Source organism: Sinocyclocheilus grahami, unplaced genomic scaffold (genome assembly GCF_001515645.1).
Source record: "Sinocyclocheilus grahami isolate Dianchi unplaced genomic scaffold, SAMN03320097.WGS_v1.1 scaffold67.1, whole genome shotgun sequence".
Taxonomy (NCBI): Eukaryota; Metazoa; Chordata; class Actinopteri; order Cypriniformes; family Cyprinidae; genus Sinocyclocheilus; species Sinocyclocheilus grahami.
The window spans coordinates 1,048,014-1,066,144 of NW_015505246.1; the positions used below are offsets into that span (position 1 = coordinate 1,048,014).

General features: G+C 36.6%; 2 protein-coding genes across 5 annotated transcripts in view; one reads left to right on the forward strand and one right to left on the reverse strand.

Moving 5' to 3' along the window:
- Positions 1–6,327: 6,327 nt before the first annotated feature.
- On the forward strand, positions 6,328–13,297 carry cnga3a (cyclic nucleotide gated channel subunit alpha 3a). Of its 2 annotated transcripts, XM_016272031.1 has the most exons (8): positions 6,328–6,633; positions 7,982–8,119; positions 8,652–8,768; positions 9,624–9,683; positions 10,027–10,200; positions 10,333–10,434; positions 10,511–10,617; positions 11,643–13,297. In XM_016272031.1, the coding sequence occupies exons 2-8, from the start codon at positions 8,019–8,021 to the stop codon at positions 13,046–13,048; spliced, it is 2,067 nt and encodes a 688-aa protein (XP_016127517.1). In that variant the 5' UTR covers positions 6,328–6,633; positions 7,982–8,018; the 3' UTR covers positions 13,049–13,297. The 2 variants fall into 2 exon arrangements, with proteins under 2 accessions (XP_016127517.1, XP_016127518.1); XM_016272032.1 differs by lacking the exons at positions 6,328–6,633; positions 7,982–8,119; positions 8,652–8,768 and adding an exon at positions 8,997–9,211.
- LOC107585142 (ubiquitin-protein ligase E3A-like) overlaps positions 9,629–18,131 on the reverse strand; it is a 12,507-nt gene continuing 4,004 nt past the window's right edge. The window contains exons 5-10 of one of the 3 annotated variants that reach the window (XR_001609216.1): positions 17,042–17,206; positions 16,772–16,927; positions 16,600–16,673; positions 16,016–16,159; positions 15,582–15,789; positions 9,629–9,723 (exon numbers count right to left, since the gene is read on the reverse strand). Coding sequence is in view for 1 of the 3 variants with exons in the window: in XM_016272029.1 (XP_016127515.1) it covers positions 15,669–15,789; positions 16,016–16,159; positions 16,600–16,673; positions 16,772–16,927; positions 17,042–17,206 (660 nt within the window). In the remaining 2 variants the exon portion in view is untranslated. Of the gene's footprint in view, positions 9,724–12,986; positions 13,002–14,622; positions 15,790–16,015; positions 16,160–16,599; positions 16,674–16,771; positions 16,928–17,041; positions 17,207–18,131 lie in introns of those variants that run through there. The other 2 variants (XR_001609217.1, XM_016272029.1) reach the window with 2 other exon arrangements.

An 18,131-nucleotide genomic window follows, 5' to 3' on the forward strand; every position in this document is an offset into this window, starting at 1 on the left:
CTCACACACACACACACACACACACACTCACACACACACACACACAAACTCACACACACACACACACACACACTCACACACACACAACCACACACACACACACAACCACACCCACACACACACAATTCTAGGCTTTTAATTTGCAACAGTTAAACAGATACAGTATAATAACTTATGTTCCTTGGCAGCTGGCAGTGCTTATTGTTGATCCCTGATGGAGGTCTGACCACACCAAACCTTTTCTGAAAAACAGGCGGAGAGAAATCTGAACTGATCTAAAGTCAACATGCCTTTACAACCCATTTTTTAAAAGGGAAGGAAAGAATTGATTTTATCCATTGGCAATTGAATTGACTATAAAAGTCAAAGTTAATTAATGGAGTGGTGAAAGAAAACTAACATGATTAAAGAAAAGAAAGAATGCACTGTGGTTTAAGCAAGTCAGTGGGAACAAGGGATAATGAGTATAAGAGTGAGGAGACTAAGTTATACTACTTAGTCTCTGGCACCACCTACTGTAGTAGTTTTAAATTACATTGTTAAAACTTTAGTTGCATATTTTCATAATGCATACATTTATGTTTAAATGTATATGGCTAATATAGATGTAGTCTGAATAAAATGTAATTAAATTTTAAAAACTAAAATAAAAAAATTAAAATAGGAATACATTCTCCACTTTAAGGAACACGGGTACAAACTGTAGGCATCTAAAGTACTAATATGTGCTTTTAAAGCAATACTATTCACATCTCAGGCACTAATATATACTATTTAGGGATAAATAAGGCACAAAGTTGCCCAAATAAGGTACCTTTAGCTTTTGTACCTTGGGGTACCACCCCAATGAGTACTTCGTACCTTTTTCTTAGAGTGTAGCTAGTTTGAGACCAAATTTTGTAAAACAAATAAAATACAAATTTACTATAAATAACTCTAATAACTATTAATGAAAAAGATTATGTAAAATATGACGCTGGATGATTTAATTGTTGGATACAGTCGAGATATGTTTTATATTAAATCAACTTTATAGTCAGGTTTTAAATTAAATATCTTAATAAAAAATTCTGTAAAGAGTGGTAATGTGGAACAGCTTCAACAATAACAAAAAATTACACTGTATACTGCATCGTTATAAATGGTAGATTTCTTCCATGCCCTTTTATTATTTTGCAGAGCATCCTGTAGATGGCAGTGATGTTATTTTTGTACAACTGGTTCTTCTTCTGAAGAAGTGCTACTTCAATAAACATTGGACCTTTACATACAATACATATTTGTAAGATTACACCAAACATGTTTAAAGAGACTTAAAAGGCCAGAACAGACTTAACTGATATAGTTAAAAGTATAAAATGTGACTCTCCTGTTTAGTCAACCGTAATGTGTTTAAGGATCATGCCCTTTTTTTTTTTACACAGATACAGCTAAAATGTGTAATTATGCAAAGGATGCATAGGGGGAAAAAAACAGCTCTAAATTGTTGCAACCTCATTGCTTTGCATCTCTATAGGAAAGAACATACTGCATTACGTTACGTGTGACTCATTAAAATGCAGAGACATTGGAAGCATTTGGCTGTTGTGTGTGTAGTGCAGCCTTGAAGACCACCGAGAACAAGTGGTGTAGAAAATGAGTGTGTGGTACAATAGGATAGTGTATGCTGCTCTGAAGTGGGCGCAGGCTCCATGCTTTTGTGTGGCTGCCATGGCAACTTAACAATTATAAAGGCCAGCTACAGTTCTGCATGTTTTTGTGAATGCTAACCTCTTGAGTAAAATAAAATAAAAAATAAAAATAGTTCAGTGTATTCTAATGAAATAATAACAGCAATATCCTGTTTTTATTATTCACTCATAAATAATTAATTTGAATACATTTGAAATATTTTTAAACCAATAGGGCTGTCTTTGGGATTTCGTACTATAGGCAACAGCTTTTTAAGATCAGCTTTTTAAGGGCCATCCAAGCTGTACATGACATTTGGATTAATTTAGCATTACATCACATGGTCCCCAAAGGCGATCAGAATGGGAGTCCAAACAGCAGATATAAACATCACAGTAATCGACAAGTAATCCATACGACTTCAGTCTATCAAGTAACATGAAGTGAAAGCTGTGAGTTTGCAAGAAACATAATATGCTTTTAGCTTCAAACTGTTGCTTGTAGTCCTCTATCCATACTGCTTTCTCCAGTAATAAAGTCTCATCTGAATCAGGAGAGAAGTGTTAACAATTGAAAACAGTTTGAAACAGTTCTAAATAATTTGTTGAAATCATTTTGATGTGAGAGGACAACAGGGGATGACTTTTCACTTTCACTTTTCACGAGATGTGATTTTTTTTTTATCAGCTGATTGAACTCCCATTTTGACAGCACCCTTTCACTTAAGAGGATCCATTGTTGAGCAAGTAATGTAATGCTAAATTTCTCAAAATCTGTTCTGATGAACAAACAAACTCATCTACATCTTGGACGGCCTGAGAAAAGATAAATTTTTGGGTGAACTTTAACAAATATTGAGCTGTGAAGTCAAGAAAAGAGTCACCTTTATCCTTGAAGTGCCTAATTTCACCATTTTGTGTTGTAAATAAGGATTATTACATTTAAGATTGCTGTGACAATGGAAAGAAGTGGCGCTGTGCGGATGTTAAGGGATCTGACATTGCTCTTGCCTCTGTCCACCACTTCAGCACTCTGAGAGATTGTTCAAACACAATCACCGCAGGAGTAATCAGGACACAAGAAGAAGAGAGAGACTAGGATTAGGGTTACACACACACCCACCTCCACAGACACAGCACTTCACTGCAATTACTGTCCACTTGAATTTGAAATGCAGAGTGACTGGCATGATTACATTAATTCCTTCAACATTTCACTTATATCGGGGTCGGGGATGCTTGTTGGCCTTAAAAAGAATCAAAAACTTCTGATTTATACAGACATCTTTTATGGGTCATTTTTTGAATGACCCAGCTCCTTTGGCATCTGAAGATGGGTTCATTTTTTGCTGCTGTGGGAAGGTTGAAGTAGATGAGCACACAAGCCTTATGGTTGCCATGGCAACCTCTCATCACCCTAAGAACGCTCTTGTTGTTGTAATCAGCAAGTCCGTCAAATGAGGGAAAGCTGTCACATTGAGGTTTGCATAGAAACACCAAAACACATAGGTGTCCCATTGCAACAAAAATCATATTAGATCTCCTAATTCAGTGAAAGATTTAAAGGAATAATTTACCAAAAATGAAAATTTGCTGAAAATGTATTCACCCTCAGGCCATCAGTAGATACATTTGTTTCTTCATCAGAACAGATTTGGAGAAATTTATGGTTACATCACTTCTTCACCAACATCCTCTGCAGTGAATGGGTGCCGTCAGAATGACAGTCCAAACAACTAATAAATATGTTGCAATATGTCTTTGTCAATATTTATTATGTCTTGTGAAGTGAAAAGCCATGTGTTTGTTACAAACAAATCCATCAAGACGTTTTTTAACTTCAAACCATTGCATATGGCAACCACAATATTGCTTTCTCCAGTGAAAAAGTTGTCTCATCAGATAAATATACTCAGATAAAGTACCGCTTATAAACAAAAACAGTCCAAAACAATTCTAAACAAATATATTGGTGGATTTTGAGTTGAAAGGACAACAGGGGATGGAGCTTTTTCACTGCAGGAAGCATTATTATTGATCATGAACTCGCATTTTGTCCAATTTGTTTCTGACAAACATGCAGTTTTTCACTTCACAAAATGTTAATTGATAGACTGAAGTCATGTGGACTTTACTTTTGGATTATTGTGAATTGTGCATTTTCTTTTAATTATCAGTAATATATTGGACGTACTTCAGGTCTGGTATGGCTTTGGATTTTATTAGCTAACAGCTGCTTAACACCTTGTGCACATGGAAATGATAATAGAAATTGTTCATATTCAAGTGATGTATGAATAATGTAAACAAAATTTAGCCAATATTCTATTTTTGATCAATCGGATGTAAAATATCCACTTTAATAGAAAAGTTTAAATCTTTGCATGTCCACACATGAATCAATTATTAAAAAGAAAAACTGAAATAAATTAAGAACAATAAGCAATTCCAGCATTTCCACATGGGGACAACAGCAAAAACACGAATTTGCTGCTTAACATGCATATAGGAATATTCTAATTGTGGTTTTAGAATAAATGTTCAACCAGTACACAGATGTGAACTGTAAAATGATGTGCAGGTAAAAGCTGTGAGCTGTGTATTCAGAGAATCACTTGAAAAGAACAGGCTGATGGATGATCTGATTCTGTAGGAGATGTAGAGCAGAACAGGATAACAGCGTTTAATGCTCCGGGGTCAAAGCTGTTCTCTTCAAAAGACCAGCAACACTGAGTCATTAACAGAGACAATCAGAGCAGCTGATCAGGGTAAAGGAAAGATGTGCATTCGATTAAACTTACAACAATGCTTCATGACATGTCATGCTCCTGTCCCTCGTGTTCCCTGTGTTTGTGTTAGTTGTTTTGTTTCATTCATTTAGATCCACATCTCTGCTTGTCTTCTCTGCCAGCCATATTACAGTATCTGCTGTAATACTACTAGAGTACTAGTAACTCTAATTGACAGTGTTTACAGCACACTCTTTCTAATTTATGCTGTGTTTGTGCCACACTGTGTTTCTAATTAATGCCGTGTTTTTCAGTATACCGAATTGTACAATGGCATTGTAAACAGCTCCACAGTGCAGCTGTTTAATGGATCTATTTTTTTTATCAGTTATTCTTCTTGAGAGAAATCAGGAAACAAAAGAGCACAAATCAAATAAATATATTGGGTCGGTGACCTCCTGCTGACCTTAAGGGAGTGACAGCTGCAGTGATTATAAAGGAAGTGGTTTTCTCTTCATGTGAAGTGTAGGGTTTTTAAAAACCTTTTACAATCCAATCACAAAGATGATTCCAGCTAACAGGAAACATTCTCAGAGCTTTGGTTAATATTCAGGTAAGATTCTTTTAAAGTGTTCTGCCAGTAACATTAACAGAATATGAATTCAAAGTTATGGTCTTTATTAAATGTCTTTAGTATCAGCACAAAAACATTATTTATGCATTGTTTATGGAACGTTTTTCAGACTAACAGATATTTTGAATAACATTTTCATAATGGGAAAATTAGCAAAACATATTTTTGTTAGCTGGGATAAGGTTGCGTTCTACTCTATTCATTAGAAACTCAAGCCTATTATTGCCTCATAGTTTTTTTCCCCCTTGAAATATTCAACTGATTTTTTTGTGCATTATTACAATTTCCAAATATGCACTATCAAACTTTTTTTTCAAAAGGTTATTTTTCATGAAAAAACTTGCATGACGAACCTTTAGCTGCAATTCAGATTTTGTATTCACCTAAGTACAAATCTTATGGAGATCTGTGACAGATGGCAGATGTTAAAGGGCGGCTTAGTCCTTATTAGGGGAACTTAATAATATGCTCTGGTGACATGGCATTGGAGGTTATGTTTGCAAATGCTTCTATAATTCATATTACTTGTTTGTAGTTTTGATATATCGGTTTCTCTTTTACTCTTTCTGCCTCATCTCACACCCACTCAAAACACAGAGCTCCCTTGAGATAATGTCAGTATAATGCTCTTTGGACCCAGTCCAGTAAAAAAAAAAAAGCAAAACCATGTACTAAACATGTGCTACGTGAGGTCAGCCCAGTTTAACTGGTGCACACATAGTATTTCAAGGGCTGAGGCCAAGAAAGAGTATTAGGTGGCTCAGATAGGCGCTCAGGCCTAATCTGGGATTAACGACGCAGCTTCGCAGATTGCCTTAAGGATTTCTCAGGTCTCATTAGCATGGCTGGGACGACCATGTTGATGCCAGAGTTGGTGATATCGGTAGTGCCACCAACGCTTGCCACTTTAATTTTCAGTGGATCCCTAATCTCTGAAAGTGCTGGTTCACCAGGACAAAAATACTGCCTGGTAGCATAGAAAAGGTGTTCTCACAATGCAATTATACAAATATAAATAAATATATAATAACACGCTTTAAAATTATTTTCAGAAAAAGGTCAAATCAAGAATGTAAATGTGTCAATTACAATAAATCATTATAAAAATAAATAAATATGCTCTCATTTCTATAAATTTTGCCCTAAAGATAAATAAATAAATAAGAGAGGAATTACAAACATTAACATTATGTTTCAGTCGGTTGTAAAAATGGCAGAGCCATTAGCCATTTATCATTGCTAATGAATATTAATGAGAAGACGAACACTAAGCTCCGCCCACGTCCACATCGAAAGCTCGGAGCTGTCAGTCATCTGAGGAGCTGAGGACTTCTGAACGCATCCTTTATCAGTATATTAAAAATTTGGACATCTAAGAATCACACATCATCTCAGTCTAAAGAAAACTGGTGATGACAGCAAAAGTGGGTGAAAACTGATGACCAAAAATGCCAACTCGAATTAGTTCTGTAAAGATGGGATTTTACGTAACATTGAGCAGGATCACCAGTTGCTTCAACCAAAGAGCAACTTGAACAGGAATTATCTTTGAATCTGGTGCCCTAAATCTGTTGGACAACTAAATATTGTTGCTTCGCAGGTAAGTTTAATAGATTGCATGTTACTATAGTGTAAATGATACAAATATAAAAATGCTATGAAAGTGCTGTTAATTTCCCATACGAATACTTATTTGTTGTCCGTTGGTGTTTGCGAAAGAATTTGTCGATGAGACGATAAATAAGTCGTCAGAAGACACTGAAATATTACATAATGTATTAATATTAACTAAGGTTCGTAACAGATGCAAATGAGTTAACAGGATCCCCTCTAGTCAGAGCGTTTCTGGCGCACGTGTAGCAGTGCTCAGCTTTCCAACTAAACCGTTTAATGAAAATAAACCAGTCCAGATTTTCTCTTGTCGATGCAATAGTGACACTTTACATTACAGTGCCAATGTACATGTATATATATATATACTGTAAAAACTAGCCACCTTTATGAATATGAATCTTAAATGAAAGAAATACACAGTTAATTTACTCTTAATTTATATGACTGAGCATAAACACTAAGTATTTAAAACAAAATGATGAACAGTGCTTTTTCACTGTTAATTGTGTGATGACAGTACAAATTATAGAAAGAAAGACTACATTGGGCATGTCAGAGTGTTGATTTATTTTTTAGGGTGGGCATAGGGGTCTTCAGATCCTCAGATGACAGAACCCTGTGGGTGGAAATCAGGACTGCAGACAAGAGGTTGCTGTGTGTCTTCAGCATTAGCATCGCTCTGGATTTGGAATAGATTACACAAATAGCGTTGGTGGTGTTAGTCTAATTACACTAATCTTCCCTCAACAATAAGATAAAATTAAACATTATTAGATAGAGAAAGTGCAGCATCACCCCTTTGGTCAAAGACCCTGAAAGATGTGGTGTATAACTGGGTTAGGAAATTTCTTGCCATATGAAAAAAAACAAACAAACAAAAAAATCAATTTACCACTCTGTTTAACCAAATATTAGTCTACAACCAATTCTTGCTATATGCAGTCACAGTTTCTAAGAGTTCTGTTTACATGGTGGCTCGAGTTGCCTTTAAAGTACATCTGGGTCAAGATCTATCTACCAGCGAGATGGGCCACTGATCTTGTTTAGTGTTTAAGCAGCAAGTATTTTTAGGCGATGTGTTCAGATGGTCGCTGTCGGTGTAAAAACGGGTTTACAGAGATCAAGTCAATAACAAGTTCTTGCAGATTTTAATTCCACTGAACCTTGGGTTCAGCTGATACAACGTTGTTATCTGAAATAATGGCAGCCCATTGAAAGCCTCATTGCATTATGCTTTTGAGCATAATTTCTAGGATCAAATACATGCTTTAAATGTTTAATAATTCATGGTCTTTTGTTATAGTGTTGTCCTTTGTTTGACATGTCTTATCAAGTGCTGGATGCCTAGAATAGGCGAAGAGAAGACAGAGAATGGCGGAGATTTGTACAGAGCAATCCTACCCATCCAGACACAGGCTTTCGGTCCGAGCCTCTGAAGAAGAACTGGACCAGACTAAAAATGGTGCAAGCAGGTTAGAATATCAAGCGGATCTTAAGGGGGTCATATTGTACATTTGTAATCTTTTTCTTTTCTTTTTGAGCATCACTTACAGTGCTCAGGGTTTTTGCACCAATAGAGTTTCAGACTTAAATTTTTCTGAAACAATTCGCAAATGAAACAAGAAGCTGTCAAGCACAGGATGCGGGTTTGTTGTCAGGTCAAATATATTTTGGACTCCCCCATTCTTTAATAGCTTTTGTTTGCAAATCTGCATTACATTGTGACAAGTTCACAAAACAGTATATGCTGAAAAATTCAGCTAAAAGCTAAGTTTAGATTGAAATGGGCTGGTATTTTGTTAAAAAAATAAACTTAGCTAAAAATCTGAATGTTTGGATTCTTCAGGAAAATATCTGGAGCTGCAAGTGCTACACTTTGTAGAACATACACTTTGTAATTTGGAGAATGTTCTTGCATTTTATTTTAAGTTGTTTTGCAATTTCTGCAGCTTAGTTTCAATAGCTGGTCTTGTTGAAACATGATTAAAACCTAACTTTTCTTAGGGCACATTCTCTATGTGAGGACCAGTCCTCTGACATGCAGGGGATCATTTCTTCTACAACCAGCCAGTTTCAGGAATCCAGGAGAAGCTCTTTCACAGGTGCTGGGGCTATGGCAAGGTAACATCAAGTCCATCCAAACCAAAGCTTTAACGTAGTTTACCATGTGAACCGTGATTACCACTAAAGCCAAGTCAACTGCACACTCAGCATCAGTCATTAACACATCTGATTTTACCATACAGAGAAGTATGATCCACACTTATCAACAAAACTGTGCAAAATTTGAACATGTTAAGTGTGCATTTGACATGGCTTGAACAGAAAGCTACATACTGTATAAAGTGCTTGGAAGTGTTACTGTTTGACATCTTTCGGTCTCCCAGGCTCACCCAGTTTCTGGTAATGCTGAGGAACTGGGCATCACACAGGCTTCGCAGAGAGGTTGAGCGTCCCGACTCCTTTTTAGAGCGATTCCGTGGACCTGACCTCAAAGACTTATCTAGCCGAGGAAGTAATGCCCGATCCTCTATAGGCCTTCCTGACAGGCCTCATAAGAGGAAGTAAGTCAAGAAAAAGATTTGCTGTACAGTTTCTTTGTACAGACAGAGATGCCTTTGGTATAATGTAGAGGCCTTGAAAATGAAAGAATCATGTAGAGAATCATGTGGCATCTGTGCAAAAATACAGTATATCCGTATTGTGTGCAGATGATTCATAAAACAGATCACAGCTGAGGATTCATTTAATAAAATCAAAATCCGAAAACAGTATGTAGATTTCCATGTAGAAATCCCCCTTTAGGTAAAACAGTATCACAATAACTTGTAGAATAGAAACTAATTGAAACAGTTGTTGCTATAGATATAGATAATAAATCAGCAGTAGTGATGATCTGTAGTTGTTGTCCTAGAATCAGATCCCTCCAAATGTACTCCACTATAATAACAAAACGAATGCCTTTTGCTCATTAAGAAAAGCCAATCACTGGCCTCTGGCAGCTTACAATATGAACAACTGCAACAACACAGATGAGTAAGTACCATGTAGAAACAGCTCCTCCAGATATAAACCCCTATAATGACAGAAAAATTATTAATACGTGGATGTGTTAGATACTAGATTTTAGAATCCTAAAAACAAATGAATACTAACAATAATTTATCTCAAATATTAAATTAATAACAACAGATGATAGTCTAACATGTTTAGTACATTGCATTAATAGTGTTCAGTGAATATTGGTAGTGTTAATGCTGCCCTCTGCAGGTTAACATGAGAGCTTACCAGTGTTAGTTCACACTAGTGACCCTTATTAGATACCAGACTAGTTCACAAGCTAATTCAAAATAAAAACAACCCTACATGTTACCTTCAGCAAAAAGGAGGATAAAAAGGAAGAAATAAAAAAAGATGAGAAAAAAGATGAAGACAAGAAGGAAGAGAGAAAAGATGAAAAAGACGAGAAAAAAGATGAGAAAAAGGATGAGAAAAAAGATGAAAAGAAGGATGATAAGAAAGATGATAAAAAGAAAGATGCTCCTCCTCCTCCGTGAGTATGCCACAAATGATAGCAGCTTTAGTACTAATAATCAGATAATTATATTATTCACAGATGAATGCTGTTATTCAGTAGGTGTTCATCTTTGAAAGTGGCCAGACGGTAATCTAATATGTGCTTTAGGAAAGAAGTGTGGATCATGGACCCAGCCTCAGACAAGTATTACAGATGGCTTTCAGTCATAGCAGCCCCAGTGTTTTACAACCTGATGATGCTGGTGACAAGGTCTGTTCATGCAGAATCTCTCATGAAATCAATAACTTCAGATGTGGCATGTGCTTCATTGTATATATCTCTTTAGGGCCTGTTTCAATGAGCTTCAGAACTCTTACACAATGCTTTGGATCATCATGGACTATACCTCAGATGTAATCTATTATGCAGACACGTTTGTCAGATCAAGAACAGGTATGGTGATTTTTCAGAAAGAGTTCAAATATTGTATTATTAACACTATTAATGTTAATAGTATTGATTGAATATATCCATTATATATTTTAAAATTAAATATCAATGCACTACCATTTCAATTTTTTTTACAAATAAATTGTTTTGTGAAATTTCTATTTATCAAAGAATCCAGAAAAAAAATTATTACCGTTTCCACAAAGTGTGAAAGCACAACTGTTTTCAATGCTGATAATATATGTTTCTTGAGCACCAAATCAGCATATTAGAATGATTTTTTTGAAGGATCATGTGACACTGAAGACTGGAGTAATGGCTGCTGAAATTTAAGGAATAAATTACATTTGAAAATTTCTCAATAATCACTGTTCTACTGTATTTGTAATTAAATAAATGGAGCCTTGGTGAGCATAAGAGATTCATTGTCTAATAATATGCATTTATTTTTACCTTACTTGCTCAACGACTCCCAAACGATTCACTCAATGATTAATTTTTCCAAACCCCTCCTTTGCGTGAAGCTAATCTGCAGTGATGGGTCCGATTGGTCTCATTTTCATTTAATCATGCCTGATAAAGCAGCGTTTGTGAGCGCAGTGCTGCTTTGTGTACAGCGTTACCGGGGAAACAGCTATTTTATTTTGCTACAAAAGCGGCACCTAGTGGCAAAGAATGAATTTGCATTTTCATTCAGTCCGACGTGAAAAGACCAACAAGTGGGTGGGCAATATGCTAATGTTTCATGTTGACCTCAACATGAAACGGCTTGGGAATCGTTTTAAAAATGACTCGTTTCAATGATTCAGAGTCGACTTTCTTTTGAGAGACAATAACTTTATACACGGTACACTTTCAGATTTAAAACTTTGCAGGATGTTTTCATTCACTTAGAGCTGTGTTACACACTGCATGAAAAGTAATTTTCAAAAAATCCATAATAGGGGCACTTTAACAAACTATTCTACTAGATACTACAAGCTGGTTGAATTTGTATTCTTTTTAATTTCTAATTTTGTCTTTTTCAGGCTTCTTGGAGCAGGGTCTCCTTGTCAAAGACTCTAAGAAGTTGATGGATCATTACAGGAGAATCCCACAGTTTAAATACGACATGATTTCAATGATCCCAACGGATTTAATAATGCTCAAAGTGGGCTTCAACAACCCCGAACTTCGCTTCAACCGCCTTTTCAAAATGGCACGTCTCTTCGAGTTCTTCGACCGCACAGAAACCCGAACAAACTACCCGAACATTTTTCGCATCAGCAACCTCGTACTTTACATCCTGATTATTATTCACTGGAATGCTTGCATTTTCTTTGCTATTTCCAAAACGATTGGCTTTGGGACTGACACATGGGTATATCCAAACATCAGCCATCCAGAATATGGCCGCTTGGCTAGAAAATACATCTACTGTCTGTACTGGTCCACTCTTACTCTCACCACCATCGGAGAAACGCCACCTCCTGTTAGAGACATCGAATACTTGTTTGTCGTTATGGACTTCCTCATCGGAGTGTTGATTTTCGCTACCATCGTCGGTAACGTCGGTGCCATGATCTCCAACATGAATGCTTCTCGTGCTGAATTTCAGGCCAAGATCGACTCCATCAAGCAGTACATGCAGTTCCGTAAGGTCAGCAAAGACCTGGAGGCCAGGGTCATCAAATGGTTTGACTACCTTTGGACGGAGAAGAAAACTTGCGATGAGAAGGAAGTCCTGAAGAACCTTCCAGACAAGCTCAAAGCTGAAATAGCCATCAATGTCCATTTAGATACACTGAAGAAGGTGCGAATCTTCCAGGATTGTGAAGCTGGACTTCTCATCGAGTTGGTGTTGAAGCTGCAGCCTCAGGTGTTCAGTCCTGGAGATTATATATGTAAAAAGGGTGACATTGGTCGGGAAATGTACATCATCAAAGAAGGAAAGCTTGCCGTAGTGGCCGATGATGGCGTCACGCAGTTTGTGGTGCTCAGTGACGGCGCTTACTTTGGAGAGATCAGTATTCTGGGAATCAAAGGCAGTAAAGCTGGAAACAGAAGAACGGCGAACATTCGTAGCGTGGGCTATTCGGACCTCTTTGCGCTGTCTAAAGACGACCTTGTGGAAGCGCTTACTGAATACCCAGATGCCAAAAAAGCCCTGGAGGAGAAAGGAAAGGCCATCTTAAGGAAGGACAACCTTCTTGATGAGGCGGTTGCAAGCGCCGGTGCTGATCCCAAAGATCTGGATGAGAAGATTCACCGCCTAGAGAACAACCTTGAAGTCATGACTGGCAAGTTTGCCAAGCTTATGGGAGAATACACATCCTACCAGAGCAAGATGAAACAGAGGATCACCAACATGGAGAACAAAGTGAAAACACTACGGGTGGAAGATCTGTCTGAGGTTGTTGAGGACAAAAAAGAAGAAGAGAAGAAGACAAAATAGTCAACAGCATAGACATTGGGGTTAATGGGGTTTCCTATCCATGGACATAGTACATTACTTTGAAACTGTTTATACTTATAAGTTTTACATGACAATGTTGTACTAATTGCCATATATATGTGTTGAAACGTAACGCTGATGACGTTGTATTTATTCAATATGTGCAGTAAGAACAGCTCAGATGACAGAATTGAGGAGAGAGATACACTACCATTCAAAAGTTTGGGGTTTTAAAATGATTAAGTATTTTTTAACAGATGTTTCTTATGCTCACCCAGGCTTATTTGTAAATTTATATTTACAGCAAAAATAGTAATACCCTGAAATATTACAATAAAAAAAAACATTTTCTAATTTCCTTAAAAATTTAATTTATTCTTGACTTCAGTATCACGATCCTTCATTTGTCTTGTAGAAATAATTCTAATATACTGATTTGGTGCTCAAGAAACATTTCTGTGCTGTTATATGCTGATTCATAAACAATATAAATGTCTTTACATTTACTGATGAATTTAATTCATCATTGCTGAATAAATGTACTTGGTATTATATCTATGGCTACTTTTGAACAGTAGTGTATCTTTAAGGTGTATGTCAAAAACGTGGCCAAAAAAGGCACTTTGTACTGGATGAGGTCTACATTTGTAGGTCAGACTCGGAAGAGGAGGAATAATACTCTTAATTGTTGATTTGGCATAAGTATGAGAACATATATTCAAAATTAATATTTAGTTATTTTGACGATGTTCTGATTCTGCTCATTAAACAATTACATTATTTTAATAATATGGCTAATAGTGTTGTTCGAAAAACAACATGGACAAAGTATGTCATCCCAAACACAAGACAAAACATTTTAGTCTACTATCCAAGAGTACCCAAATGTGTTCTTTAATAAATGTTCTAACAAATGTTGTTTGCTTGCTGGCCTCGAAATTATCAATATACTAGGCATGTATTGTGTGTCATGTTAGGGACCACAAACTGTACTCTTAGAGAAAATCTGATATAGAAAAGGTGAAACAGTGTATGTGTCTAAATTGTATATAAAAAATAAATCTAAATGATTATTTCTTATAAACTAAGTACCAGTTTGATGCCAAACACCAGGCGACCAAATCTTAAAGTGACTAAAATCTTAGTTTATTAAAAACTAAAGTAAGTTTATGAGCGAGCTAAGGTATTTTGGCTTCAATATGGTATTGAATATGTTGAAACAGATATATATGTTCATTTTGTGTGTATTTTACATTATAAATGGTTTTGTGAAAACTCCTAAATTGTGTGACACCACCACAAAAGACCCAAAAGTTGAAAGCACACAATCTCATCACAATTCCACACTTGGTTTGTTTTTCAGTTTAGAATTTATTTAAGAATAACTTGAAACAATCAAATGTTGTCATTCTCAATATCAAGTTCTGTTTCCCCCCTTTATGTCAGCGCCATCAGCAGTGGAACGAACCACAGTCACATTTAATATGCAAGAGGGAAAAAGGAAAAACAAAACGTGTAGAGGGCATCACTAAAGTGGGTTTCCAGCTATGCCTGGACAAACCGGAGCGGCAATTCTCAGCATAAATGTTTGGCACGACAAGATAGTGGTACACTATTTTCATCCAACAGTATAGGGCCAGACACTATGCAGAGCAAAAAAAAACAACTAAAACAGAAACAGTTTCTTTATGGGGCACTGTCAATTAGAATTCACCGACTAAAAGTCTGCCATCCTGAATTAAAACAAGACAGGTAACAAAACACTTGTAGGAAGCCTTTGAGAGAGGTTTATGTGAAGGTTAGATCTCTCTTTTGTAACACTACTCATTTTTGTCAGGAGTGCACCATGAACATGGATTGATTTTAGCAAACAGATCAATTCTGTACGAGAGAGAAAGAGCCGGCTCCGAAGCGAAATGCAGAAAACTGGCCATAAAAGAGCAGCACAACTCGCCAAGCGGCATTACAAACAATGCAGTTCCTCAATAAATACAGATTCCTGGACACAAGATTGAGACGGGCTGCTCTGTACCTTTGAAAGCACTGCTGCAAATACAAATGGACTAGGGAAGACCTATGAAACACAAGCCAAAAAATGTCAAAGGGCAGACCCAAAACAGGAAAAAAACAACAACCCTAAGAGACATTCTGAATATTGAGTTAAGTGCACTTTCACAGTTCAACCATAATACATCAATAAAGTTCCACTTCCTCCCTTTGATCTCGTTAAGTTTAGATGGTGATCAGTCCTGCAGGTGTTGAAAACTTCTAACCGTCTCTCCTTTTCATGACTACGAAAGCAAAAAGTGAGTGGATTTCCTGGCAGACATGACAAGAGATTTCATCCTTTCAAATAAATAACGCTATTTCTCAGTGCATACAAAAATGGAACCTTAACACTTACATAAGAGGGAGAGAGAGAGCCAAGAGTCCAGTGTGGTTTTATCTACTATTTAGGCACAGGCACACGGTCACCAGAACTTTGCCATTTTACCCCATTTCACGTTGCCTTACATTTAAACTTGATATTTACTTTTATTTGTCGATGTAGCTGAATGCTCCTTTGACGCACAAATGAGAGCTCTGAGGGCGAGCGAGTTCTTTTGCGGATCCTGGTGCCTCAGAGCATGCCGAAGCCTTTGGCGTAAGTGATGGCTTTAAGGAGTCTCTCTCTAAGTTTCTCTATGGTGGAGTATTCAGGGAGGAGCAGCACATTGAAGCAAGTATGAGAGGTGGGTAACCTGACCATAGGAGGAGAGGAAGAGTGCATTACTTTGAGAAGACTTTGCATATTTATTGCTTATCAATTAAATGTGGCAAAAGTGTAGTTATATATATATATATATATATAGCTCACATTTTTCAAAGTACAAAATGTATTCGGATTCAAAATTGAATCGATCTGATACATGATCTATTTAAACACAGTATGATGTCAAAAAACCTGAACAGTGTATTTGAGTTTACCTGTCTGAGTCTGGGCCATTTTTGGCAATAATCATCTTGAGTTTGCCTAAACCTCCAACTGGAGCTCTATCTGTGCCCGTGGTGAACTGAAGAAACAGCCTCTTCTGCTCCTGCCCAAATGAGTGCACAGTCTCCCAGAAATCCCTGATGAGAGTCAAAAATGTACACTTTTAATCTCACATAGGAAGTAGTATTTACAACTAGTGGTCGACTGATATTGTGCTGATGTGACTATCAGGAGATCAGGATGGCTGATGCGTAATGTAACACTCATAATTAAATGACAACAAGACAAATTAAATTAATTATTTCATGACAAATTAATTGCTTACACAAAAAACTTAATGCTCATCTTGCACAACATTTAGTCCTGAAACACCTGAAATCACTAGCTGAAAACAGAAGATTTATTATCCATTGACATGGTTGTCAGTAGGTTTTGTAACTGGAGAAAAAAACTGCTAAAAACCTCAAATGGTCAAATATCAGCCGATCACTACTAGTAACTATTACGTCATAAAGAAAATAATAACCCACACGGAATTATTTACATAATGAACTTATTTGAATAAGCATCCACATACTTAATAATGCGAGAGTCTTTGTTGTATCCACCATCATATTCTGTACTATCTTCAAGTGCTTGGAAGTCAAGATTCTGCATGAGAAAAACACAAAGTTATGGGTTTATAGTTATGGCTGTGCCACATGTATAAGAACAGCCTGGAAGTAGGTAATAATCTATAGTCAACTCACCCTGCTACCACATATAAGCAGCTCAATTTCCTCCGGTCGAAACAGATACTTCAGCGGAGATTCATTAGTGACCATGTGGAATCCTCTTCTGAAGGCCTTGAACTGTTTCTCCACACTTTTGTTCAGCATGTACTCTGCATAGAGTGCCACAAAATCCTGCAGAGACCCACTTTGTGTTATGTGTATACTAGCAGAAACGAACATGTCTGTGTTTTAAAACGTTGAATGAATGAATGCAATGCCGGACTCTTCTGCTTGAAGTGGACTAACCTTTCTGTTCTCATTGGTAACTGGGATTTTATCTCCTCCTTCCTTCAAATCATACATTAGTGGGTTTCCAAACAGGTCTGTTTGTGAGATCTGGAAGGTAATCATCATGTCGTCTTCCACATTACCTTCATACTCCAGCAGATCCTTCAGACTCTGATAAAGAACCTGTAGAAACATGATCAGAACCATTATAGAGAATATGTAGAGATGCACTGATACTACTAGGTTTTCTGCTAATCCTACATAATTGCTATACGACAGAGCATGAATCAACTCGCCCCAAATATTTTGATGAGCAGACACTGTGTGCTAAAGTCATAATGACAGGGTCTGCCACTAAAGTGCTGATGTACCTGCCTAAATCTCCTCCCAGACACAATCTCTGCCCTAAATCTGCCTGTATCCTGTACAAGTGCAAACAGACAGCTGCTTCGCAGCATGCCTCCAATATGAGAACAGGAGATGCACTCCCATTTGCAATAAAGCTGAAATGTTGCTCTTTGTAATACTAAATACATAATTTCATTGTCAACGTACAACATGATGTTGAAATGCTGTGGAAAAAAACGAGCTTCTGTTTCAAGCAAGTCAAAATATAATTAATATAAGGCCATGTTAACATAAGATGTGCTCTTGAAAAAGCTCTTGTTTGGAAAGGCATTACATACGGTCTTGTTCGATTCTGCACGATTTTAATCTAATATTAAGTTTGTTAGCATGTGAAAAACGTACACGCCACTATTTCTAAAGTGTAGTTTAATTGTTTACACAAGTGGAAACTTTAAAAATGTACACTACTGTTCAAAAGTTTCGTAGTCTGTAAGCCTTTTAACATTGTAACAAAAAAAATAATCAAAGAATCCTCAAAGAAAGTATCATGGTTTCCATAAAAATATTAAGCACTACAGCTGTTTTCAACATTGATAACAATAAGAAATGTTTCTTGAGCACCAAATCAGCATATTAGAATGATTTATGAAGAATGATGTGGCACTGAAGACTGAAATAATGTCTGCTGAAAATCACCTTTGCCTTCACAGGAATAAATTACATTTAAAAATATATTAAAAACAAAACTATTATATATATA

Bases quoted from the DNA above. Each gene is read 5' to 3' on its own strand.
- cnga3a (XM_016272031.1), top strand. From the start codon at position 8,019: ATGGCGGAGATTTGTACAGAGCAATCCTACCCATCCAGACACAGGCTT. The intron at 9,684-10,026 runs GTAAGTACCATG...TGTTACCTTCAG, and splicing joins AACTGCAACAACACAGATGA to CAAAAAGGAGGATAAAAAGG. The intron at 10,618-11,642 runs GTATGGTGATTT...TGTCTTTTTCAG, and splicing joins GTTTGTCAGATCAAGAACAG to GCTTCTTGGAGCAGGGTCTC.